A 26,184-nucleotide genomic window follows, 5' to 3' on the forward strand; every position below is an offset into this window, starting at 1 on the left:
CAGAGAGAGACAGAGGGAGACAGAGAGAGACAGAGATGGGAGGGGTAAGAGGAAGGGAAAAGGAGAGAGAGACCACACGTTGGGGCTAGATGATCACTTGTTGGAAGCGGACACCTGTTCTGGTAGGGGTTTCATTAAAGATATCATATACTCTAATTCTTAAGAAATAATTCCATAGCAGGTTGAATTGGATGCTTGGTAGAAGCCCTTCCAGCTCTGAGACTCCATGGTTCTGAGAAACAGAAACTGAGATTCAGTTGCCCCAAAGATAATGTGACAAACATGAAGGATGGGGCCAGAGCAGCTTAGCTGGCATTGCTGTGTGCTGAAGAGGGATGGTCAGGCTACTGAGCTGCTCCCGGAATAGAGCTATGATGTGACAGGCGGGGGCTCTGGCCAAATGCTTCCCTGTGTCTCTTCTGGGGGCCCCATGGGGAAAGGGCCCAAAGGGGAAAGTTACTTCAATTGGTACAGGCTCAAGACTAGCTTGGGAAGGAGGCCAGGCCTAAGCTTCTTCCTGGGACTCAACCTTTGCTGTTCTCCAGCCTCTAGGGCAGTCTCTCATGCCATACCCCTGTTAGACTGGAAGTTTCCTGAGGGTAGGCATAGTGTTTCTTTTTTTAAACCTCTGTTTAAAACCAGTGGTCTCTCTTGTTGGCCTAGCATGACTGGGAGATGGCCCTGAGTTCGTCAATAAAAAGTCAGGTAAACCCAAGCAGGTCCTGCCTAGCTGAAAAAGGTTTTGAGTTACACGGCTGCTGAGAGATTTACTAAGTGTCTCTGAGGCCCCAGTCTAGCTCAATTCAGAGAAGCTCTTTACCAGGTTGGCCCCAAACCCCATAACGGGCTACAGCAATTCACCAAATCCTCTAAGACCTTGGAGGGTTTAGGAAGCAATTGTAGAAAATGAGATCCTAGACCTTTGACCTAGTGCAGTGAATACAAGGTCTTGTACCCACTCAACCTACTTTTAATAAATTGAATCAGCTTTTCTGCCCTTTGCTATACTGCATGGCGCACATCACCAGGGAAAAAGCTCTGGATTGGGCATCAGAAGACCTGAGGTTGAATCCCTGCTCTGCTTATGTAATAAGTTATTTTCCCTGCTCCCCAGGGGGGGTCAGGGAAGCTGGGCAAGTGTCTTCTGAGCCTCAGTTTCCTCAAATGTCAAATGGAGAGTTGGACTAGATGACCTTTAAGGTCCCTTTCCAGCTCTAGAATGGGATGTTTGAAGGTCTCTTCTATCTGATACTAAGGTTTGATGATACTGACTTGATTTGTTCTCCTCTGGCTTCCTGTACTTAGCTCTACCCCAGCTGTACTATGTGGATTTCTTCAGGGCCAGAGCTGTATTTTCTCATTCTTTTCTTTTCACTTTTCTGACTTCTTCCTTGTCTTCAGTCCCTTCTCCTGCTCCCTGACTCAGGGCCCCATCCCCAGCGATTCCACTCCATAAATGCTTATTGACTGACTGAGTGATTGACAGCCCAAGGCATCCCACAGACCAACTGGGTGATTCATGACCCACTCCAATGTGTCCTTTGGCACTCTCTGGGCAGAAAAGAGAGGAGACGGATGGATGCCAACACATGGTGGGTTAAGGGAGGGGGTAGAGAAGGGAGTAGAGGACGGTTGTCAGAAGGCCAGGCATGCCCCAGGGTGGAATGACTAGGAGTTAGGACATAACACCAGGGGACAGAAATGGAGTAGACTGCCTTGCTGCTCCCCTCTCAACCAGAAGGGGAAGGGAGAGCATAAGGATCAGCCTTGGGTTGATTTAGTAAAGTATCCTCTGGGAGGCTTTCTGCCTGTTTGAGGCTCTATGGGAAGGATAGGGTAGAGGGGAAACCCTACTGTGATGTCATTTGACAGAACGTTGCTCTGATGTATGAGGAAAGGGCACTGGCTCAGTGGTCAGAGGGCTTAGAATCCAGTCCTGACTCTGATACTTCATGTGTCTCATTGGGCAAACAATTTCCCTTCTCCTCAGTTTTCCTCTCTCTCTGTGCAGTGGAGATAACAATATTGTTCAGTTATTTCAGTTCTGTCCAATCCTTCATGACCTACTTGGAGTTTTCTAGGCAAAGATAATGGAATGGTCTTCCATTTCCTTCTCCAGCTCATTTTACAGATGAGAAGACTAAGGTAGAGATAAGTGACTTTCCCAGGGTCACACAGCTGCTAACATCTGAGGTCAGATTTTAATTCAGAAAGAAGAGTCTTCCTGACTCCAGTCTAGGCACTTTATCTACTAGCTACCCCAAAATACTATTTTTGGGGAAGTTAGTTATGGGCATTCATTGAAGGAGGAGAGATGCATGTTCCATGAGCTCATCCTTAATATTTGGGGGGCTAAATAGCGTCAGAACTGAGATTTTTCTCATTGAAGTCCCATTCATGTCCCAGGGAGTAGTAGCAGGTTTCTCAGAACAGGGCTTGGTGAATTCCACTGTAGGCAATGGGGAGCCACAGCTGGATTTTAAAGAAAGGAGCAACCTGATCCTTGGAGTGTTGCCTTGGAAGCCTTTGCAGGAATAACTTGGAAGGGGTGAGAAGGGAGTACACTGCACTTCAAGGGGAGACCTGGGTTTTCTGTCTGACTCTGCTACTCCTTAGCTGTGTGATCATAGACCAATCCCTTCCTTTCCTTAAGTCACTGTTTTCTCATCTGTTAAATGAGGGATCTGGACTAGATGGTTTTCCTTTGAAAATAGGAGCTGTTGATTCTTCCTTTCTAGCTGACTTCCAGCTTTGACATTCAGAGAGACCAGAATTAGAGATTTTGAATCTTTAAGCCAACCAGGAGGCTCAGTGGATAGAGCACCAGACTTGGAGTCAGGGAAACCTGAATTCGAATCCTGCCTCAGAAACTAACTGGGTGACCCCCGGGTACATAACCTCTCAGCCTCATCTTCATCATCTGTAAAAATGGGGATAATAATATCACCCATCTCCCACAGTTGGGAGGTTGGCATGAGTTCATCTATATATATACATTGTTGTTGTTTGGTCATTTCTGTCATGTCCAACTTTTCATGATACCATTTGGGGTTTTCTTGGCAAATATACTGGTGTGGTTTGCCATTTCCTTCTCCAGGTCATTCTACAGATGGGGAAACTGAGGCAAACAAGGTTAAGTGACTTGCCCAGAGTCACACAGCTACTAAGTGTCTGAGGCCAGATTTGAACTCTGGAAGAATCTTCCTGACTGCACTGTGTGCACCATCTAGCTGCCCCAAAGCACTATATAAATGCCAGCTATTAGCTATCTAGGGCAACCCTATCTGGAGTTGGGGATAGGGTCGGGAAGGGAGAAGATAAGCAGATGTTCATGAATAATTTGGCAGAACACTATACCCTACAGATAGCCCCCTTAAATGGTTAACTGTCCCTTGTTGAAGATAGATCTGGTCCTCCAAGAAGCATCAGTTGGGGATGTTCAGGATGGAGCAAGTGGCCATGTTCCTCCATACAACCCAGCAGGCGTCCTTCAGAGGCACCTGATCTTTTCTCTCCCAAGGCCTCCTATCTGCCTCCATCAGGAATCAGATACCACAGGGAGGTTTGCATGTACCTCCAGCCCCGGAGGGGATTGTGTGGCTGAGCTCTCCTGGGGGTTGAGGAGAAGATCCTCATTCCTGCCCAACCAGTTCCCATTCCCATCAACTAAAGTCATGCCAAGTGCTTGCAGCATCCCTTCCCTGTGCCTGGCAAGTGGAGCTGTTGGCTGCCATTCATCAAATCCTAGAATCACAGTGCTTAAAGGGCTCTTGGAGATCCAGCTCTCTGCCTGATACAGGAATCCCCTCTGCATGACCCCTTTTCATAGAGTCTATTGCCTCCACTTGCATACCTTGAGTGATGGGGGGCTCATTATCATTCCGCTTTTGGACAGCTCTAATCAAGTCACAGCCCCCTTTATGATTTCATTGTTCAATTCCCTCTTGGATTTCCATATAATGATTTGCCTACCTGAGGCATCTTCCCACTAAGCATCAAATTGAGGAGGGGGTGCCATTGTCTTTTATACTTTACTTGCATCTGGGGGAAAACATTTTCTTCATAGAAAAGAGAGTCCCAGAGAAGGCTTCATTCTGCCTTTCCATCCTGATCTCACCCTCCTCTGCTTCATCTATTCTATATTAAATCTATATTAAATCAAACCGGATTATTCTCTGTCCCCCAAACTCATCTTTCCCCTTCTAATCTCATCTTCTGTGCACATAGCTTCCCTTTCTTGGAATGCCCCTCCCCTTTAAATCTGTTGAATTCCCCTTCTTCTTTCAAGAAGTTACCACTTTGATGAAGATCCCAAATCCTCCCTCTACCCCAGCTGTATGTGTTTTGTATGTACTTTTTTTTGGAGGGCAATTGGGGTTAAGTGACTTGCCCAAGGTCACATGGCTAGTTTTTGTGTTAAGTGTCTGATTTGAACTCAGGTCCTCCTGACTCCAGGGCTGGTGCTCTATTCACTGTGCCACCTAGCCACCCCTGTTATGTACTTTTTTAGGTATATTATTGAAGCAGTGTGTCATAGAGGATAGAGCATTGAATTTAGAGTCTGGACAACCTGAGTTCAATACTGCTTAAGATGTTTATTAGCTGTGTAACCCTTGGCAATTTGCTTTATTTCTCTCTGCCTCAGTTTGGCTGCCTGTAAAATGAAGAAATTGAACTCCATGACTTCCCAAGTCCTTCCAGCTCTAAGCCTGTGACCCTATGAAACTATTGTTTTCCCCCATTAGAATATAAGGTTCTTGAAGGCAGGGTTTATTATTATTAATTTGCTATTTGTATCCCCAGTGCTGCATACAGGAAGTGCTTAATAAGTGTTTGAGTCTAGAGTAAATACATTTAGTATAACCCTTTCATTTTACAGTCCAGGAAATGTAAATCCCTAGGAGTATGACTTGTCCAAGGTCCTAAAGGTAGAATGCTGCAGTCTGAATTTGAACCCCGATCCTCTGACTTCAAATGTAGTGCTTTTCCCATGATACTATGAATATATTCTCTTTCTCCCCAAATTTCCCGAGTCCTTTATTAAAATCTTTCCTTTTCTCCTGTCACATTTTATTTTTTACATAGTTTAAAAATCTGAATACATGTTGTAGCAACTCCCTTAAATTATAACCTTGAGGACACAATCTGGTTTGTGCTGTTAGCTCTGAACACATACCCTGGCATACAGCCGGTGCCTGATAAGTGTTTATGCTTCCCTTTGTGCTCCTCATTTCACAGATGAGAAAAGCAAGCCTGTTGCAGGCGTTGGAGCAGGGGAAGCACTCATCCGAGTTGGTGTATCCTCTGAGTAGAGGTTGGATGACCAATTCCTGGGGAGAAGGGCTTCCTGCTCTGCTGTGGACTGAGCTAGATGACTTCTGAAGTGTCTTTGAAGTAGGAGATTGGGTGATTCTAGGAAGACAGTTTGGTTTCCTTGAAGGAGAAGAATAGTGGGTCCAGGAATGGACGGGAGGTTCCTGAGCTGATCCTCTAATTTGAAGGGGAAGAAGGAGGAGGGGAAGGAAGGGGAGGAGGGGGGGAAGGGGCAGTAGCTTTCTGTTGTCTTTGTGCTGTTCAGTGAACTAACATTTATTATTAAGCGCGTGTTCTGTGCCACTTGTTTCAACTCCCATGCCTGACTTTGAAGCCCCTCTGCTGTCTATCTATCTGCTGTTCCCCACTGTGCAGCTCCTGCATCGGTGGTACTCACTTGAGACTGTATGCCTTCTCTTATATTCCCTGCTCCCCTGCCCCAACATCCTGTTCATCTTTCAAACCCCTCTGCTTTTTTGCACTGTTAGGTTACAGGCCAACAATAAAAGTCATGGGTGGTTGGGGTGCCTAGCTGACTGTCTCTGTCTCCTTTGTCCCCAGGCTGACAGGCAGTGAGCCCCTGACCATCCTCCCACTGACGACAGAAATGGAGGAGGCTGCCACAAAGGCTCACTACAAGGTGTGTGACCGGCTCAAGCTGGAGAAGAAGCAAAGACGCATGTGCCGGCGGGATCCAGGTGTGGCCGAGACGCTCATGGAGGCCATCAGCATGAGTGCCCTTGAGTGCCAGTACCAGTTCCGATTTGAGCGCTGGAACTGTACTCTGGAGGGTCGATATCGGGCCAGCCTGCTGAAGAGAGGTCAGTCTTTGGAGCTGGGGGAGGAGGGATGGGATGCTTGTGGGGGGGGGGGGGGGGAGGGAGCGCGGCACTGACCTGCTTGGGCAACCTTGGGTAAGCTACTTAACTCTACTTCCCAGCTTCCCCACCTGTACAATTGGCCTTTGAGGGATTGAGGCGAGGGACTGGGTAGAAATCCAGGATCCCTAAGGGCCTTGAGATTCTTCATGCTCTGATTTCCTCTGGTTCAGGAGGGGATAGGAGGGCATCTATTTCCTCTGTCCATGAGGTAGAAAGGACTGCTAACAGCTGAGTGAGCCTGTGGCATACTCTCCTCAGATCTGGCTTTGAGGGTAGGATAGTGATGGGGAGATGGGGTCGGGAAGGGTGCGTGTGGACCTCCATGAGCCTAGGGACAGGGAAGGCCAACTTGGCTCTTGCTTCCATTTTGCTGGTTAGGGCTGGCCCTGTCTATAGTTACAGGATCCATCTGTCCTTCCATACTGTTTCTTTCTTTCTTTCTTTTTTTGTTTCCCCTGGCACCTGGTCTTAGAGTTGAGTTTGATAGAATAAGCAGAAGTTATTTCATAAGAAGATTTTTTTTTTTGAGGGGGGAAGGCAGGGCGTGTGGTATGGGGCTTTTTACGGAGACTTGGGAATTGATCCCGGCCACAGGGCTGGTGCCTCACGGCTGGCAGACTGGGGGAGGCACCTGGGGTTAGAATGGCTGCATTGATTGGGAGCTTATTATCTTGTTACAGAATATCTCATGCAATCAAATAGCACCCAGTGGAGACAGTTTGGGCACTGGCGAGAACCCAGGGCCTTGTGTGTGTGTGTGTGTGTGTGTGTGTGTGTGTGTGTGTGTCCAAATCTAGTGCTCTGTGCAAACGAACGCTGGGGGGTGGATTGGGGAGGAGGCAGGGTGGGGTCTGGAGAGGGGCCCTTGGGAACAACTTGGAGATCAAACTTCCTTCTATCTGACTAAGAACAATTTCTCTTAGAAAGTCTCCCTCGGGCAGGAGGAAGGAGGAGGGAGACAATTGGGGTTGGAAAAGGGAGGGGAGTTGAACGCAGACTCAACTCTCCCTTCTATACCCCCAATTTCCCCCTGCCCCAGCCTCAAACTCTATGCAGGACCAGAAGAGGGAAGGCTATGGCCTGGTAGGGGGAGGAGGGGGGAGGGGATGGACGGGAAGAGGGAGGGCTCAAGAGGGTAATGGTATGTAAGCTTCCGTTCAGCTGTCAGGGGATGGGATCAGTGTTCCTGACGTGCTGGGCATCAAAGGGGCCCAGGGTGTGCTGTTCTCTCCCCTTGGGGGATGGTACCCCTTCCTGGGCACATACCCCATGCCCTCCCCTACCACCAACTACCTCTTGGGCATCATCCAGGGCAGAATGGTCAAAGCCGGTTGCTCCAGTAGGTTGGCGGTTGGATGTCAAAGGATTGTGGAGTTTAGAGCTGGAGAATATCTGCCCTATCCCCTATTTTAAAAATGAGACAGCCAAGATCCCCAAAAGAGAAGGGATTTGCCCAAAGTCCGCCAGCCTGTGAGCTGCTGGGCTAGGACTCCCTGGTCCAGGTCGGCTTTACCACCCACCTGGACTGGGCCACACATCGACTGGGCAGATGGCTACATAGCATGAAGCTGGCATGGCCTATGGGTGATGAAATAAATATTTTCTGCTGGTCATGTCTGCAGCTGGTACCACCCAAGGGCCTCAAAGAAGGGCACTTTCCTTTCTGAGGCTAAAGCCTTGGGTCTTCACTCTCTCCTCTATAAAATTATTTGCAATGTCACTTTCAACCAGTATTTTAATAGCACAAATAAATGGCTTTAAGTATGGAGACTGCTGACCTTATCATTCAGCCTGTGTGTAATGATGGGTCTCTTTACATACTATGAAATCAATCAATAAACATTTATTATGTGCCTCCTAGGTGCCAGGAACTATGGTAGGTGCTGAGGATACAGATGTAAGAAAATGACACGGGCCCTGCCCTCAAGGAGTTTACCTTCTAAATGAAAGGGTAGATGACATTAATAAAGTTGGACTTTTAGGTCCCTTTCAAGCATAGGAACTATGTGGTGCAGTGGATAGAAACACTGAGCCCAAAGTCAAGAAGACTTGAATTGAGTTCAAATCTGGCCTCACTGACTCTGGGCAAGTTGCTTGATCTGTTTGCCTCAGTTTCTCCATCTGTAAAATTGGGGATACTAAAATAAAACTGAGGCAAATTTTGTAAAGCTCCTATACATTACTACTCAGGTGTTTAATAAATGCTTTCTTAACAAAACTGAATTTGAAGTGAGGAGAATCGCACTCTGGACACTGGCTCATTGTGTGTCCTTGGGAAATTGCTTTAATTCTCTGGGCCTCAGTTTCCCATGCTGTAAAAAGGGGACTGATGTGATGGAAGCCAGGAAACCCTTGGCCCCAATCCTGCTTCCAATACTTACTAGGCTGTGTGACCTTGGGGAAGTCCCTTTTACTCTCTGGGCTTCTGTTTCCCTCCTGGTATCGGGGATAGAGTGCTAGATTTGTAATCACAAAGACCTGGGGTCAGTTTCAGGATATTTCATTAAAAATGAGATAATAGTTGTCAAGTCCCTAAATACTACTACTTAATAGGGGCTTTGATAAAACTTCATTCCCTTTTTCTGGGACTGACTGTGTAATCACATAATGACTAAAAATCTACAACCCAGCTATACACAGGCTAAATTATAGATAGATAGCCAGCATGGCCTGATTTAACTTTTTTTTTTTTAAGAGTTCTAGCTTAGCCCCTTCGAGGAATCTGTGGCCCTTTGGCTTGTTTCTCCAGGCATAGCCTTCAAGTTTGAGAGAGATTACCCCTTAGGCAGCCCTCAAAGAATTCCAAGTAGCTGCCTCTTCCTGGTCCTCTCTTCCAGAAGTCCTTCAGGACAAGTGGCTGTTATTTATATAACTTGTTTTGGTTTCTAGATTTCCTTTTACCCTTTATCTCATCTGACCCTCACGACAGCCCTGGGGGTGGGGGACAGGGTGGGCAGGGTGGGCCTACAGAGGCTGAGTGACTTTACCACAGTCACACAGTTTGTTAGGACTCTGGTCCTTAAGTTCATGAGGTCACCATTCCTCTCATTCTTTGCCTTTGTTGGGCTTTATCCTGGCTTTCTCTAGGTACAGATATTTCTCTTTCCTCAGGTACCACAGTCTCTTATGTCTGTCTTATGTTCTTAATTAATCAAAGTCCCTTTCCTCGGCCTAATTGAGCCCCACAATGTCCCTCTGAAGTAGCATCAGCATCTGTGAATTGACAAGCCTCAAAAAGGATCATTGTGAGAGGTGAGCTCTGTGGACCTCAAAGAACCAAGGAATTGGGAGCTGTTGTGCTGGCCCATGACACCGGCCTTGTTCTTGCCTGTGAGGTCAAGAACAATGTAATCACAGCATCACAGATCCGGAGCTGGAAAGAACCTCAGAAGTCATTGACCCCCCCCCCCCCCCCCTTACCCCGATTTGACAGATGAGGAAACTGAGGCTCAGACTAGGGTGATATAAACACTAAGTGCCAGAATCAGAATTTGAACTCCAGATTCAATGCCCTTTGAACCACTACGGCAGCTTTTCAGATACTTGAAGACAACTGTCATTATACAAAGCTTCTCCAGGCTAAGTAAACCTTCCCAGTTCCTTTCATCGGTTTATATATTAGGCAAGGTCTCCAGGTTTGTCACCCTGATCATGTTCCTCCTCATATGGCCATGTGACAGGGGATGGTGCACTCGAGAGCAGGAGGCTTTGCTTTGCTGTTGAGTAGTATTTTTATCATCTTGGTCAAGTCATTTCATATTCTTCATGACTCCATTTTGGGGTTTTCTTTGTAAGGATACTGAAGTAGTTTGCCTTTTCCTTCTCTAGTTCATTTTACAGATGAGGAAACTAAGTCCCTGTCTCAGGAACTTACTGGTTATGCTGCTCTGGTCAGGTCACTGAACCTCAGTGTCCTCATCAGTAAAATGAGAGGATTGGACTCAATGACCATTCTTTCATGCTGTGATTTCCAAAGTCTCTTCCAGCTCTGACGATCTATGAATTTATTTATTTATTTTTGGGAGGGCAGTTGGTGTTAAGTAACTTGCCCAAGGTCACATGGCTAGTTTTTGTATTAAGTGTCTGAGGCCGGATCTGAACCCAGGTCCTCCTGACTCCAGGGCCAGTGCTCTATTCACTGTGCCACCTAGCTGCCCCTAAGGTCTGTGAATTTATGATTTTGTTAGAAGATATTTGGGGCATAAACAGGGACTTTTCCCCAGTCCACAATCACACTTCATCCGAAGCCAGGTTAAGGCTAAGGGAGCCTGAGAAAGGAGAGACAATCTGGGATGCTATGGGTGAGGATAGATAAAGGGGAAGTGGTTCCCCTGCTTTCATATACAGCTGTCTCTCAGGGCTTCCGGTAAATGGGGAAAGGGCCTGAAGATAAAAGTTAAAGCTAAAATATGGGGTCTTTGGCCCTAGCCTTGCTGAAACCAGTCCTACCTACCTGGAACTTTATACCCTTCTGCTCAGACACCTTGCCTTTGGCAAAAAGACTTTCTCCTTAAATGCTTCAATTTAATAAGCATCTCTTTGTGTTTCAGGCAGGGGGACAAACACAGGATGTTTAGATAGACATAAAGTCTTGCTTCCCTGGCCTTCTATGACTCAGTTTAGTAGGGGGGATATGACATGCAGGTAGCTATGCAGTATTTCAAGGTGAATTCATCAGAGAGGTGCCAATGAAGTCTGAGACTAGAGGGAATGGTCTGTTACTAACTGGGTAGAGTAAAGGAAGATTCCTCCAAGGAGGTGATGCCATTGGAAATGGCACCATTGGAAGTAAACTTTAGAAGCTGGGTGGAGATTAAACAAAAGGTACAATAAGGTACAAAAGGGGTGCAAAGATGCTCTAGGGAAATGTTGGGGGAGTTCTTGGGGGAACCTGACTCACCCAGTTAGGGTTGGAGCCTACTAGTAAACCCAGGGCTAATCCTAAGTTGGGTGATCCTGTTACCCAAGGGAACTGAGTAGGAGTGTGTGGGTGCCTGCTACCCATCTCTAACACTCTAGCTTTTGCTTACCTATCCTTAGGACAGATACTGTGGGTAAAAAGGTATTTCCCTTTCCTGATTGGTGCCCTTTTCCCTATTGACTTTATTTTGTACTCTTGTGTTCTCTCCAGCTATCCCTCATTATAGCCCACTCTAGGAAAAAGGATGTAAGTAAGGCCTAGAGCTAGGAGGGACCCGAACCGGCACCTTTGTTTATCAGGTGTCTTGATCCAGGTTCCACAACTACAAAGTAGCAGCTGAGACTCCAACAAGTCTCCCAACTGTAGGTCCATGTTATTTCTGTTATAGATCTGTTGTCTTCTGGGCATCTGGTCTCCTGGACTGTACTCAGGCCCTTCTTATCTTTGACTGTTGAAATTCTTACCCATCTGCTAAACCTACTTCAAATGTCAACCTCTTTAGGAAACTGCCCCAGCTTGAGGCTGTACATTTTTGCATCTCTATGAGATATTTAATTATAATAATATATAATATTATGCAACAGTAGCCGTGTTTATGTCTTGGCCTTCTTCTGGAATGAGGGTAAGAGTCAACCACATCTTAGCTAAACTGTTTCCCCACCAGCAGCCAGGATTTTATCCACAGTAAGGGTTTAAGAAATATTTGGGGAATTGAATCTGAACCTTAGGGATATTGATCATAGGCTTTAAAGGTCATTTGGCAGAGTTGTTATGGATGACTGATTTAGGGTTAATGATTATTCATCAAAGGTTTATAGATTTAGAGCTAGAAAGTCCAATTCCTTCATTTTACAGATGAGGAAACAGATTCCCAAGGGTTAAATGACTTGCCCAGGATCACACAGATAGTAAGGTTCTGGGATGGCTTCAGACCTAGATTTTCCTTATTCCAAATCCAGCCATTGCAAACATACTCCTCCCCACATCTTTATTGGGCTAGATCAAAAGCTTCAGTGATCAGTGTGATTGTGCTTAGAGAATTTTAGGTACCTCTTAGTGGTGGAGGGAGCTATTTTGTGAGGGCCTCAGGGACTGTCTAGACTTGTTAGTACATCCCTCCCTCCCCTGCCCTCAATTCTGAGATCTCTCCTCCTCAGATCACTGAGAGAGCTCGTTTTCATCCTACCCTCCTGGGGCAAGTCCCTTCCTCTGCCCAGGGCTTCGGTTATCTTCTTATTTGTAAAATAAGGGTGCTGGGTTCCATGCTCCCCAGGAAGCACCTTCTGTGTGCAGAGCCTGGGATAGGCTCTAGGAACAATGTAAAAATGGAATGTAAAACACAGCCCCCGTATATAGATAGCTACAAGATATATTACAATAGTAAGTCTGTGCTATATGAGATGGGGAGCGGGGGAAGGCCATTCCTGCGTGGGATGGTGATTGGAGTGATAGATCAAGGGAGGCTTCACTGGGTGGGATGGTGATTGGAGTGATAGGTCCAGGAGGACTTGGAGGAAGTAGTGGTAGAGGGCTTTAAAGGATGTATAAATATGGTAAAGATATAGAGGCAAGGCATTCTAGGCTTTGGAAACAGCCTGAGCATTGGTGCAGAGGTAGGAAAGTAGGGGGCTTAGGGGGAGGGGGGAGGACAAAGAGTTGTCTACTTTGGCTGGAGTTCAGAGTTCAGGGAAGGGAGTCAGGTGAAAAGTTTGGAAAAGTAGGATGCTGCAGCTCGTGGGGAGCCTTGACTAACTAAGCAATGGAACTTAAAATGTATGTGGGAGGTCATGGAGAAATTTTTTGAGCCTTTGTGTTTATGAGTGACATGACCAGATCTCTGAGCTAAAAAAAACAATCCTAGTGGGATAATGTGTTAGTTTGGAGGAGAGAAGAGGTACAAGGTCTGGCTATGAGTCAGAACTGAAGGGGAACATTAAAGATCATCTAGTTCAATTTTCCCATTTTTACAGACCAGGCAACTGAGTCCCACTGAAGAAAAGGGACTTGGCCAAAGCCACAGAGGTAGTGAGAGAGGGGAAGCAGGTTTTGAACTTGAGTCCTCTCTCTCACTCCACTGCTCTTTCTATTAGGATGTGGTGTTTCTAGGTGGGTTATAACAAGGTCCTGTACAAAGAGTGGTGGTAGAGGAAATAGGAGGGGAGGGGGTGAATGGAGGAACTTCGTGTTGTTGTAGGAGAGGCATTGGTCTTCAGAAGATCTGGATTATACTCCCTGCTCACCTGCTTCCTAGCCTTAAGCCCATTCCTTCACATATCAGGGCCTCAGTTTCCTGCTCCATAAAATGAAAATAATGACCTTTGCACTGCCTTGTTATGGGAGAAGATTTTTTGTCAGCCTTTTAAAGTATTCTGTTCTTCAGGGATGGCTCTGGGCAGGAGGACGCACTTCCTTTTTATAGGGCGATTGGCAGACGTTGACTGGTATTCTTGCTAGCCTAGGAGGGTCTTGGGCCTTCCTTTGGTCCTCTGCCCCTGAAGTTAGACAATGCTGCCTCCCCCTGGCTGCCCTAGGCTGAGGGATGGGTGGTGGGGTGGAGAGGGGGAGGAGGAGGAGGAGGGGGCAGGGCAAGCTGGTCGGCAAGAGCAGTTGCTGGCTGATTGTGAGGTGCCCCAGCGAGAACTTGGGGCAGTGGTACATCTCAGGTTTCTCTTGGTAGGGAGGGCTCCAGGCTGGCAGGCCTAGGTTTCTGATGACTCTGGACACATGCTGAGTGTGTGTTACCCAGCCCCTTCTGAGAAGGACAGGGGGAAGCTGGGAGGTGGTTGTGGTGCCCTGGCCCTGGGAAATAGAGCCTGTCTCTTCACTGTCTCTTAAGTACAAAGCAAAATTCTCTTCTTCTCCCCCTTTCCCCTTTTCCCCATTCTCTTTTCCCCCTTTCCTTTTTCTCTGCCCTATGATGTGCCCCCTTCTCTCCCCTCCCCCTCCCAGTGTTTCTCTTCTTTTTTTCTCAAGCCCTTGGGAGGGTATTAACAAAGAAGCCATGCTTTCCCTTTATGGTTGGACAAACCAAGGCCAGCAAGAAGTAAATGAGGGATTAATTAGGTTGCCAACCTGGTGTAGTTTGAGAAGTGGTAGGAAGGTTCCTCCCCTTCACCTCTCCCTGAAACATCTTACCTACTAGCCTTGTGTCTGGGGATACTGGTGGTTAAACACACATACACGCATGCCCCACACGTGTTCAGTGGTTCCCAGTCACATCCAATTCTTCATGACCCCATTCGGGGTTTTCTTGGCAAGGATACTGGAGTGGTTTGCCATTTCCTTCTCCATCCCATTTTACAGATGAGGAAACTGAGGCAAACAAGGCTAAGTGACTTGCCCAGGGTCACATAGCTAGTAAATGTCTGAGACTAGATATGAACTTAGGTCTTCCTGACTCCAGGCCCAGCACACAAACACACACATATACATATACACACATACATGTACACACATGCAGACATACATATACAGAATTTATAGCAAGAAGACCTGGATTTGAATCCTGACTCTGCTACCTGTTTTATCTTGGCCAGAACCACTTACCTTCCTGTAGTTCTCGTATTCTTTATTCTAAAGTTTCTTTTGGCTTTGGCATTCTACAGTCCTGTAAGTGTGGAACTAAGGCTGGGTGAGATAGCATTCAGCCTGTATCAGTCACTAACATTTTAGTATGAGTTCTCTGCTTTTTTTTCCCTCTGAGATTGAGCTTTGGGCTGGAGTTTTGGGGTAGGGGAGCAGAAATGATACAGAAGAGGTGGTCTTATGCCCAGCTATCGGGGAGGTGGGAAGGCACTGAGTATAGGCCTGCCAACTTCCCTGACTTTGCATAAGGCTTTCTTTTCTTAGCTATTTCTTGCCCTCCCCCAAGTGGTACTCTGTTCACCTTACAAATAATACCTCCACTAAACACTGTTTAGAACTCTACAGCTAAGGTCCAATGGGGATTGTCCCTTCTATTTTAGAATAATTTCCCCGATTTTTATTCTACAGAAGCCCTCAATGTCTGAGCTGGGAGGGATCTCTTAGGGGTCCTGGATCTAGTATAACCTGTTGATTTTACAGACAAGCAAACCAAGAGCCAGTGAGGGGGGTTTGGTAAGTGTGGGAGTATTGCTAACCTGGGCCTCTGCCCTTCTATCCTCTTGCTGGGTAGGCTTCAAGGAGACTGCCTTCCTCTATGCCATCTCCTCAGCCGGCCTGACCCATGCCCTGGCTAAAGCGTGCAGCGCCGGGCGCTTGGAGCGCTGCACCTGTGATGAGGCACCGGACCTGGAGAACCGAGAGGCCTGGCAGTGGGGGGGCTGCGGGGACAACCTTAAGTACAGCAACAAGTTTGTCAAAGAGTTCCTGGGGAAGAAGTCCAGCAAGGATCTGCGTGCCCGTGTGGATTTCCACAACAATCTGGTGGGGATGAAGGTGAGCGGGGCCCCTGACAGAGAGGGAGGAAGGGGTGGAAGGAGGGCACTAGGACTCATCTTTCCTCTTGCCTTTGGTCACCCTTGGAATTTAAGAATTGCAGGACTTAATAGCTGGGAGGGAGTAGTCATGCAGCTCAATTAAAGATGCACTATAACATTCCCATCAGAATAGTCACTGTGGAGACCTCCAATGAGGGGGCGCCTCCCAAGGCAGCCCATTCTAGTCTGGGAGAGATTGGGAAGGATTTTTCCTAACATCAAGACAAAATTGACCAATTTGTAACCTCTACCCATTGTTCCTGGTTTTTGTAGATATTCCTTTGTTATTTCTCTCCCAATCACCTTCAGGGGGTCATAGCTTTCCCAGAAGTGTGGATGGGTCACCTTGAACCATCCCAATTGTCTGGTCACGCTTACTTTAGGATGATTGGATTTAGAACAGGAAAGTGATCTTCTAGTCAAAACTCCCCATTATACATATAGGGAAAACTGAGGCCCAGAAGAGTTTCATTCTGCTATATATATGCCCAGGGTCACACGTAGTGTATGTGACATTGCTGGGATTTGAGCTTGGATCCTCTGATTTCAAATGCTGTGTATTTCCACTATGTAACTCTGCTTCATGACCCATGGTCTGTGTCTGATGTTTCTCTTGCATTTCTGGGTAGCTTCGTTGAGTAACAGAAAGACATCTTGCATGGGAGAGCCTGTAACCCTTACTATCTCTGTTCTGTGTGTCTTTCTTGTCACTCTAATTAGATTCTAAGCATCCTGAGGGCAGCAATGATATCTTTTCCTTTCCTTCATTCCCTCCTAAGCTGGGTACACACTTGGTACTTAGTAAAATTTAGAACATACGAGGTCAGAACTGTTATGAACCTTATGTTAAGAACCTGTATGAACCTTAGGTCATAGATTGTCACAAGTGGAAGGGACCATAAAACATGAAATATTAGGGTTGGAATGGGCCTTAAAGTTTGCATCATCCAGTCTGCCTCATTTTACAAAAGGAGAAAACTATAATTTGTGTGTGTATGTTTGTGATGAAGTGACTTGTGCCTCTATTAAACTGTCATACATAGGTCTTTTGACTCTATTCACTGACTTTTCCCCTTCTGCCTCTAAAGGCGTAGAATATAGGATGTGGTCACAGACCACAGAATGTGATCTGCAGCTAGTATGATGTATTTGACTTGTTGTTAGGAGAGATCTGGGTTCGAGTCTTATTTATGCCACTTATCAACTGGACGGACTGTGGGCAAATCATTTTACTCTCTGAACCCAAGTTTATTCATCTGTAAAATGGGAATAGTAATACCTGTAGTCTCTGTCTGACAGAGTTGTCATAAGAATAAATGTTGTGAGAATAAATGAAATAATGCTTTTGTAAGTGCTTTTAAAGCATGATCTAACTATATGGCAACAGTTGTTGTCATTAGTAATAAAAAGAACAAAATTAACAGTGTAAGCACCAAAAAGGAGCTTAGAAGTCATTGAGTCTGAGACAGAGGTGGGGAACCACACATGGCTTTCTGGGTCCTTGGGTGTGGCCTTTTGACTGAGTTCAAGTTTTACAGAACAAATCCTTTTATTAAGGGGATTTGTTCTGTGAAGTTTGGGTTCAGGCAAAAAACCGAACTTGAGGACCTAGAGGGCCACATGTGGCCTCAGGGCTACAGGTTCCTCACCTCTGGTCTAAGACTCCTTTTATAGAAGAAGAAAGTAAGGCTCAAAGTCCCTTGGCCAACTAAGTGAGTTAGAGGTATAGCTAAGTCTATAATTAATAATAATTTAAAAAACAACAATGGTCTTTCATTTATACAGCATTTATGTAGCACTTTAAGGTTTGTGAAACACTTTACAAATATTGTCTCATTTGATGTTTGTAACATCCTTGGGAGGTAGGTGCTATTATTATCCCCCATTTTACAGATGAGGAAACCGAGGCAGACAGAGGTTAAGTGACTTGCTTAAGATACTGCTAGTAAGTGTCCGAAGCTGGAGTTGAACTTGAGTCATCTTGAATTCAGTTCTAGGGCTCTAAGCCACCAAAACACCTAGCTTTCCAGCACAGTGCCTAGGGATCTCTCTTTGACCTTATTTTGTTTAACAATTTTGTCCATGACTTGGATGAAGACATAGAAGACTTATCAGATTTTCAGAGGACACAAAGCTGAGCTGGAGAACCAGGACATTGGATGGCAGAGTCAGGGTCTAAAACATGTCTTTCGATGTGTGAAAAAGGGGCTGAAACCAGCAAGATGAAGTTTTTCCAAAGATTTATGATTTCATCTGAATAGGTCCCCATCCTTGCTCTGCTGACACGAACCACAGCCCCTCTATACCTTAACAGACAGTTCTATGACCAAAAAATTCGCCACCCTGTGGCCTCGCTTCTGGTGATGAGCCTCGAACACTTAGACTGTACGCCTGTTGTCTCAGGACTGATCAACTCAGCCGCCTCTGGCCTGTACTCAAAGACCGTCTAGCTTGGTAAGAGCTGCCAGTTCTCATGTTGTTGGTCCCAGGAGGAGTCGATGGAGGAAGATTTCAGTGGAGGAAGATAGAATTAAACACAGATAAATGGGAAGTTTAGCATTTAGATGAAAAAAAAAATCCACTGTCCAGGAACAAGATGGGAGGGGGGGTGGAGCTCAGCTTAACAGCTGCTAATGTGGAAAAAGACAGGGGTGGGGGTGGGGGATTTGTTGACAGCAGTTATTTTAAAAAAAGGCTCTCACCATCCTCAGTCAGCGTAATGTCCAGAAAAAGGAAAGAGATAGTCCCACTGGATTCTGTGCTGGTGGGTAGGACTTGTGGGTGAGAGGGGGAAGTGGGATTAGAGATTTACTGAGTTGAATTCTGTGATTTATTGGTGTAATATAGAAGCAGTGTGTTGTAGGAGAAAAAATCATTATTCAGGAGTCCTGGAATGGATATTATAGGCCTGGGGTCATGGCCTATAGACCTGGAAGGATCCTTGGAAATTATCTAATCTCCCTTTCTTCATATCCCTAGTGCTTGGCACAGTGCTTGGTATACAGTAAGTGCTTAATAAATGCTCACTGACTGACTACAACTCCCTGATTTTACAGATAAGAGAAGTAAATGACTTCCTCAAAGTCACAGAGGCAGCTGAATTGGGATTCGAATCCAAGCCTTTTGGTTCCAAAATTCAATGTTTCTACTATGCCAGGCTGTCTTCCTGAATTGGTTTCTCCCTCTATGAAATTGGAAGAACCAGCTTTGCACTCTGTACTCTGCAGGGTCATTGTAAGGAGAACATTTTGCAAGCCTTAAAGAAATGGGAGCTATGGTGCTGCTGACGACGATTCTCTTCCTTTTTGGGGCTGCCCGCCCTGATTATGTGGCCAGGTTGTCATTACCCGATCTGCCAGGTCTCTGCGGGAGCTCCCGGGCTTTTGGCCCTAGCCCTGGGAGGAGAAGAGCCTGACCACGCCGGTGGTCTCTCCCCATCTCCCTGACAGCATGCTTTTTCCCGTTTCCCGCCTGCCGGCTGGCTTGTCTTTGGAATAGGCCCCGTGGTGCTGAACCGGGGACTGGTGGGGGAAGCTTCATAGCTCAGCCAGTAATCCCCGGGACAACACAGCCCTCCTCCCTTCCCGCCCCCACCCCCAGACAGGGGCTGTGTGTCTCTGGCCTTTTCCAAGGAGTCTAGAGCATTTTCTTTCCCCTTCACATACTTTCTCCCTCCTAATCTATCCCCCAGTGGTGCCCCCAGCCCAGGAGTCCATCAGACCTGTCATGTCCTGCTAAGTGCTTACCATATGACCTCAATAGCTAATGAAAGACCCAGCTTGTCTGGCGTGAAGATGAGGTAATTAGAGCGAGGACTTCTGTGAGCTCCCTTTTATTGGGAAGCAGAAGTTCTGAATTACCCACTTATTAAAAAACCAATTTCCCCCCTGTCTCTGCCAAAGCCCCTCTCCCGCCTTCAGCTGTTTAAGGGGAGGTGACGGGGTCTCCAGCCCCGTTGCTGGGGAGGGTGGTCTCGAGTGCAGATTAAATCAGAAAGGGCCAGTTTCCTTTCTTGTCTCTCTCGCCCCTTACCCCACCCCATGTCCCTCTAGACTATGACTCTTTTGTAACCTATTAATGAAAAGTCAGAATATTAAAAGCACTCAATTAGTTCCACCGGGCCAGGATAAGTGATGTTTTAATTAAATTCGTCCAGGTTTCTCAGCAAAGCATCATCAAACGTGACTCCTTTGCCTGCTCCCGTCTCAGAGAGTGTTCCCAAGCCCCCTAATCCCCCTAGGAAGCCTGCCCTTTCCTGATCTGGGTCTGTCCCTTGAAGCATGACTGGCCTCCGACAAGGACAAGGAGCTGGACCCCGGAGGGGCTCACAGTCCGTTTGCGGCCCTCCCCACTCTTTGGAGATGTTCCCTTCCTTAAATTGTTACTCTATTTTGATGCTTGGTAGTGGCTATAAGGGGAAAAAGCAGTCAGCTTTGGGTTAGGAGACCTGGGTTCTGGGCCTAGCTGCTATTAACTGGCTAGTTGGGTGATTTTGAGCAAGTCATTTAACATTTCCAGGTCTTGATTCCCCCCCCCCCCCCCTTTATAAAGGGAGTTGTTCTAGATAGCCTCCAAGGTCCCTTCTAATTTCTGGCATTCTGTGATCCTGATATTGTGTGTGTGTGTGTGTGTGTGTGTGTGTGTATGTGTGTGTATCTGTTTAACTTCCTGTCTCTTCAGACCTCCAGACACAGGCTTTGGGAGAAGAATTAATCTTTACATTCAGATTGTGTGTGTTAGCCGAAAGAGCTGATTTGGGGAATTAGGAGACCTGCCTTCCAATCCTAATGCTTGAGTAGCTCAGTGGTCCTGGAGAACTTCTCTGGACCTTGATTCCTCCTTTTGTAAAAGGACTGGATTGGATTTAATTGAGCTTCAATGTTCTGGGGTCCTCCCCAGCCCTAATATAGTCTGGAGATACAGTGGTGGGGTAGTGGGAAGGATGTCAAACTGGCTTGGGTTGGAATCTTGGCTTGGATATTGACTAGCCATATGATTTCGGGAAAGTCACCCTCTGTGAGACCCTGTGATCATCAGTTTCTTCATCTTTAAAGTAAGTACAGCAAAAATAATTACCAACATCATGCTGGTCTATTGTGAGGAAAAGTGCTCACTGAGGAAAATCTCAGAGACTTAGAGAATTGGGGGGCAGTTGATTCAGTTTCAAAGAAAAAGACACTGAAAAGTATCCTGGATTTGGGGTCCTGCCACTTGTGTTCTGTGTCACCTTGAGCATTAGCCTTTGTGGGCCTGTTTCCTTGCTTAGAAATTTAGGGGGTTGAATCCAGTGGTTTCTAATGTCCCTTCCAACTCTGAATCTCTGCTTCTAAGACCCTAAACATCTGCCATACATTAGAAAATCCTTGGAATACCAACACATAATGACAGTCCCTGCCTATGGAATTTAAATCTCACAGGGAGTATAGTGTAAATACACACAGATAACTTTAGAGGCAGCTTGGTACAGTGGGCAAAGATTGGCTTTGGAGTCAGAGGACCTGTCTTTGAATCTTGACTCTTCCACTGACTAGCTGCGTGACCTTGGACAAATTACTCTCGGAGTCTGGGTTTTCTCACCTGTAAAATGTTCTTTCTAGCTCTAGGTATATAATTCTATAAACAAGGGAGGGCAAGAAAGGGGATTGTGATAACAGGGCTGGAGAACTTTGCACAAGAATCCCTAGCACATTCATCTTGCCAGAATCTATCGGTTCCCCCTAGCTCTTCTCCCCTTTTATTCTGGATAGGGGATTCCAGGGGCTGCCTCCTAAGTAAGCTCAAATGAAATCTCTATAATCTCAGCATTTTTGAATGTGTCCCAAAAAGTCTAAATTGAATAACAGCTGAAATTTATGTAGGGTTAGCTTACCTTGTAGGAATGTGGGAATAGGAATAGGTACTATCCTCTAGGGGTCTTGTGACTTCATCATGGTGGGTACACCCTCCAGTGGGGCAGATCACAGCCCATCCATGCCCCCTCATCCTGGATGACTCTTAACCCTCTGTCTCTCATAAATCATAAATCATGCCTGGGCCACCCAGCGTGCTGACGGCCTTCCCTTTAACATTTGGCGGGCACTCCACAGTACCTCATTCTTGCTCTGGACTCAGATGGCATTTTTTTCTTTATTCCATATCCTAGACAGCATCTTTCATATCACATTTTGCATTTGAGCCATGGTTGGAGATGGGCTACAGTCTCTTTGGGTTCACCATATAGCTTCCCATTGCCCTTTGGATCGCCCATAATTCTGGTTCTTGCATGGTGTTCTGGGCTTTGCAGTCGGAGGAATGTCAGGTTGTTGTTTTGTTTTTTTTTTTTTTTAACTCGGGCAACTTGAAGCATCCATGCAGTTTCCCCATCTCTATCTAGTTCATTGTGTTCCTCCTGTCAGTCACAGAACCGGAAAGTGAATCCCAAGGAAGGGAAGTAACGTTCTGGAAGTCACAAAAAGAGAACTGGGCCTTGGAGTCAAGGCTTTGTACTCCAGATTCAATGTTCTTTCAATAGCACCAGGCTGCCTCCAAATGTAAGCCTAAATCTGCCCCTTGACCTCTCTCACCCTTGGTACTTAGTTCTGCCCTCTGGCATTGAGCAGACTAAATGTAATCTGCCTTTGACGTGGTGGTTCCTCAAATACTTGAAGCTGCTGGTTATGTCCCCCACAGCCTTCCCTTCTTTAGTTTCTTTAGTCTTCCCATGCCATGGCCTTGAGTTACATGGAGGCAATGAAACAGCCTGGACCAGCCCTGCTCAATCATAGAATTATTATATAATATATAAAAATATTATATTTTATATAATATATATTTTATATAATATGTTGTATAACATATAAATTATATAATATTTATATATTATTATATTATATATATTATATAGAAGCCGGATGCTTTGGCAATCCTGTGAAGCCTGTGGACCTTGAATCAGTCATGTTTTTAAGTGCATGAAATAAAATCTATAGATTTCAAACAATGCCAAAGGATCGTGAAAATAAAAATGTAATTTTTTCCCTGTCCAAATTCACAGACCCTCAGAAATCTATCCACACTCCCCTTGGGGCTCCATGGATCACAGTCAGGGTAGGAACCTCAGGTTTCAGACCCTGGAGGGATCATAGAGGTCACTTGGTCCAATTTTCCCATTTTGCAGCCTGGGGAAGCTAAAGCCCAGGAAAGGGAAGAGACTTGTTCCAGGTTCTACAAGTAATAGGAGGGACTCAAACCCAAGTCTGCTGCCTGTAAATCCAGAGTTTATTCCCCCATCTCAAGGCCTCTGCCTGTTGAGGAGTTGGTGGGAGCCTGGTGTGTGAAGGCAAGTCTGTGATATGTCAGCTAATGACTTTGACTGGCTTTTCACATGACCCTCCCCCGCCCCCAAGTGTGAGGCTATTGTTGGGAGAAGGGATTGGAGGATGCCAGGAATCCAAAGTCATTGGGGTGATATGTCTCCAGGTTCAGACAAACTTCCCTTAGCTCCTTGATCAAAGTAGTTAAGTGTCTCCATCCCCTCCCTGCTTCTCTCTTTGTCCCCCTGCCCCAAGCCCCTCCATGTGCACATAAATCATTGGCTTAGTCTCTTCTTGCCATGGGCCCTGATGCTTACAAATAACAGTGAGGTTCCCCTTTCTCCTCCTCCCACATTTCTAGTCCCTCTGACCCTATGGGCCCAGGGCCCCTGTCCTTGGTCCTTGGGCACAGCGACATCCAGGACTCGCTGCCCTGGGACCTGACCTCAGTGGGCAGAGAGCACACCCATCTAGAACATACTATCTTTTCCCCATTAATAAGTAAACTCCTTTGGATCAGGAGCTGACTTTCTTTTAGCCTTTGTATTGCTGGTATCTGGCACTTCATAAATGGTTGTTGAATTCCCAGGTATATTAATGACGACTTTTTAAAATCACAGGACTAGCCGAGAGGAGCTTTAGAGATAACCTGGGAAATGTCTCAGTCTTTACAAAGGGAAAGGAAATGACTTGTCCAGTATCACACGGGAGACTCAGAAGGGTCTTCAAAACACAGAGCTCTTTTCGCTGCCTGACATACCCACAATTGCTGTACTTGCAGGCATACAAAGTGTTTTCTACCCAGATATCCTGTGGGGCAGGTCATGCCGAGTCTTCTCTCCTTCCTTCCCACCCATTTTATGGATGGGGAAATTGAGGCTCAGACTTGACTTTTCTAAGATCACAAAGCTGCATAAGGAAATTAGAGCCAGAGGGTTTGGTTTACTAGGCCATAAATTGTGTATAAGCTGTGACCACATTTTATCTAAATTTAATCTCTCTTCCAGTGCTGAGCATAAGGTTCTGTCCATAGCCACGATTATAATCTCTCTGCTTTCTGGAGTGTTTTTTGCAGGCTGTGCAGTGTTTTCCTCACAACATCCCTCTGAGACAAAGAGTATATTCATTTTAAGATGAGAAAATTGAGATTTAGAGTGTTTATACGATTTAATTATGTTCACATAGCTATGCAACAGTATCAGTCATGACCTGAACCCAGGTCTTTTGACTCCATCAAATTCAACACAAATTTATTTTTTAATTGTTGATATCTTTTGGTTTTTATTTATGTTTTATTTTTAATAATATTTTTATTTCCCCCAATTACATATTAAAACATTTTTTTACCATTAAAAAACAAGTTTTGAGTTCTAAATTCTCTTCCTCCTTCCCCTCCTTCCCCCCTCCTGCAGGTGGTAAACAACCTAGATATCTTTGGTTCTTATATCATCTTCATTTCTGAATGAAGCCATCCCTTGCAATAAGAGCAAGGAAATAGGAAAAAGAAATGGAAGGAGGAAAAAAGCTGTTAGAGAAGTCAACTGAGTCACAGCATATTTAATGTTCCTCTGCCTTTGGAAAGAAGGAAAGGAGGGATGTCATTTCTTTCTTTAGGGTCCAGGCGAGTCATTAGAATTCTACAGTATTCAGTTTTGTTTTTTAATATGCATTTATTAGACACCTACGGATGAGGTAGTCAGTGGAGACATCCAGCCAGAATGCTCTAGGAAAATGTGAGTAGGGAGAGCCCACTTTTAGATGAAGGGAAAGGGCTTCCTAGGGGCAGAGGCACCTATGCCAAGCATGTAGAAAGAAGATGGAAGGGCAATCATTGTCCCTTTGCAGAATCCTCTTGAACTATTTCTGAAATTTGAGACATGTTGCCAAGAGATCCTTAGCTTAAGGGCCCCAGACTAAGTGCTGAGACTTCAGGTCACCCTTGGGGGTGGGGGAGCAGGAAGAACAGCAGGGAGAGTACAGGAACACTGGCCCTACTTTGCTTTTCCCTAGTTCTTCCTCCTTCTGTTTTCTTTCTTTTTTTTTTTCCAAGTCATCCTTGTGCCAAGAATGGACTGCTGGTTTCTTGAAGCCCTTCCTTGCTTTGGGGCATTTGGGAATGCGAAAATATGGTTTTGGATCCTGGCTTATAAATTGTGCTGATTCTGAGTGGGTCAGTCCCTTCCCCTCCCCTGAGTCTCACTTCCCCCCTCTTCAAAATGGGAATAACAAACCTTGTGCTGCTTCCACGAGGAGAGCTGTGAGGAGGAATGGGCTTTGTAAACCTTCCAAACTACTCTCAAATTGGGACCTGCTATTATTCTAGCTAGGTAAAGGTCTTGCTCTTCCCACTGACTTCTGGCCCAGCACGACAGGTGAGATGTTATGCCCACTTTCCAGGTGGCAAGGGGGAGAAAGAGGGGACAATTGAATTTGGCATCCAGACTAAGTGACAGGCGGAGTTCCAGGCACCAGAGACAAAGGGGTCTTGATTTGTTTGGTGGGTCTTGATTACATGAGCCTGTGTAGAGTAAGGAGGGAGACTGGTGTGGCTGGAGTGGAGGAAGCATGTTAGAGAAGAAGGTAAGGCAGGGAGGGTGGAAGCAAGATGGTGGAGGGCCTTGAATAGCAGCCTGAGGAGTCTGGCCTTTGTCCTGGAAGCAATGACTTTGAGGAGGACAGTGACATGTCAAAAATAGCATGTCAGGGAGGTGAACCTGATGGGGGTGGGTGGAACAGAATGAAGCGACTCCTCCATCCCACCAGTCATGAAGGCTTCAAATCTCAGCATCACCTTTGACTTCTCTTTCCCTCATCCCATGTATCTGATCAGTTCCTAAGTCTTATTGTCTTATTTAAATATTTCTTGGCATCTTCCTTACTGTCGCCTTTCATCCCAGTTCAGGCCTTCTTGTCTGCCCAGTCTTAAGAGAGCCTCTTAAACAGCTCTCCCTGCCTCCAGTCTTCCCCACCCCCTGCCCCTAAGCTGCCTTTCCAGGATATCCCACAGTGCCGCCAGAGTAATCTTCCAAATACATCGATCATGGTGGTTCCTCATGGCTAATTGAATAAAACTGAGATGCCTCAGAGACCCTGGCATTCAAGGCTCTCCATTATTATGGCCCCAGTTTATCTTACCATTCTTCTCTTACATTTATTTATCCCCTTGCTGGGCACTACATTTCAGGCGCACTGGTTTCCTCTCCCTCCCTGGCTCTTTCTTGTCCTGAATGAATTGTTGGTTTGTTGAAATCTTTGTTTCAGCACCGGGTTCACATAGTACTTTCTCCTTCGGGCCTTCTACGGCCTACCTCTCCCCTTCT

The 26,184-nt window shown here is 46.0% G+C and overlaps 1 protein-coding gene across 1 annotated transcript in view; it reads left to right on the forward strand.

Annotated features, from left to right (window-relative positions):
• The window catches only part of WNT9A (Wnt family member 9A), an 84,765-nt gene that overhangs the window by 51,352 nt on the left and 7,229 nt on the right, over window positions 1–26,184 (forward strand). Inside the window, exons 2-3 of the mRNA XM_069095890.1 lie at window positions 5,875–6,134; window positions 15,272–15,534. Of these exons, the coding sequence (XP_068951991.1) occupies window positions 5,875–6,134; window positions 15,272–15,534 (523 nt within the window). The remainder of the gene's footprint in view (window positions 1–5,874; window positions 6,135–15,271; window positions 15,535–26,184) is intronic.

This window comes from Petaurus breviceps, unplaced genomic scaffold (genome assembly GCF_028583685.1).
Source record: "Petaurus breviceps papuanus isolate PSGF00001 unplaced genomic scaffold, PetGlider_PUasm1.0 227, whole genome shotgun sequence".
Classification (NCBI taxonomy): Eukaryota; Metazoa; Chordata; class Mammalia; order Diprotodontia; family Petauridae; genus Petaurus; species Petaurus breviceps.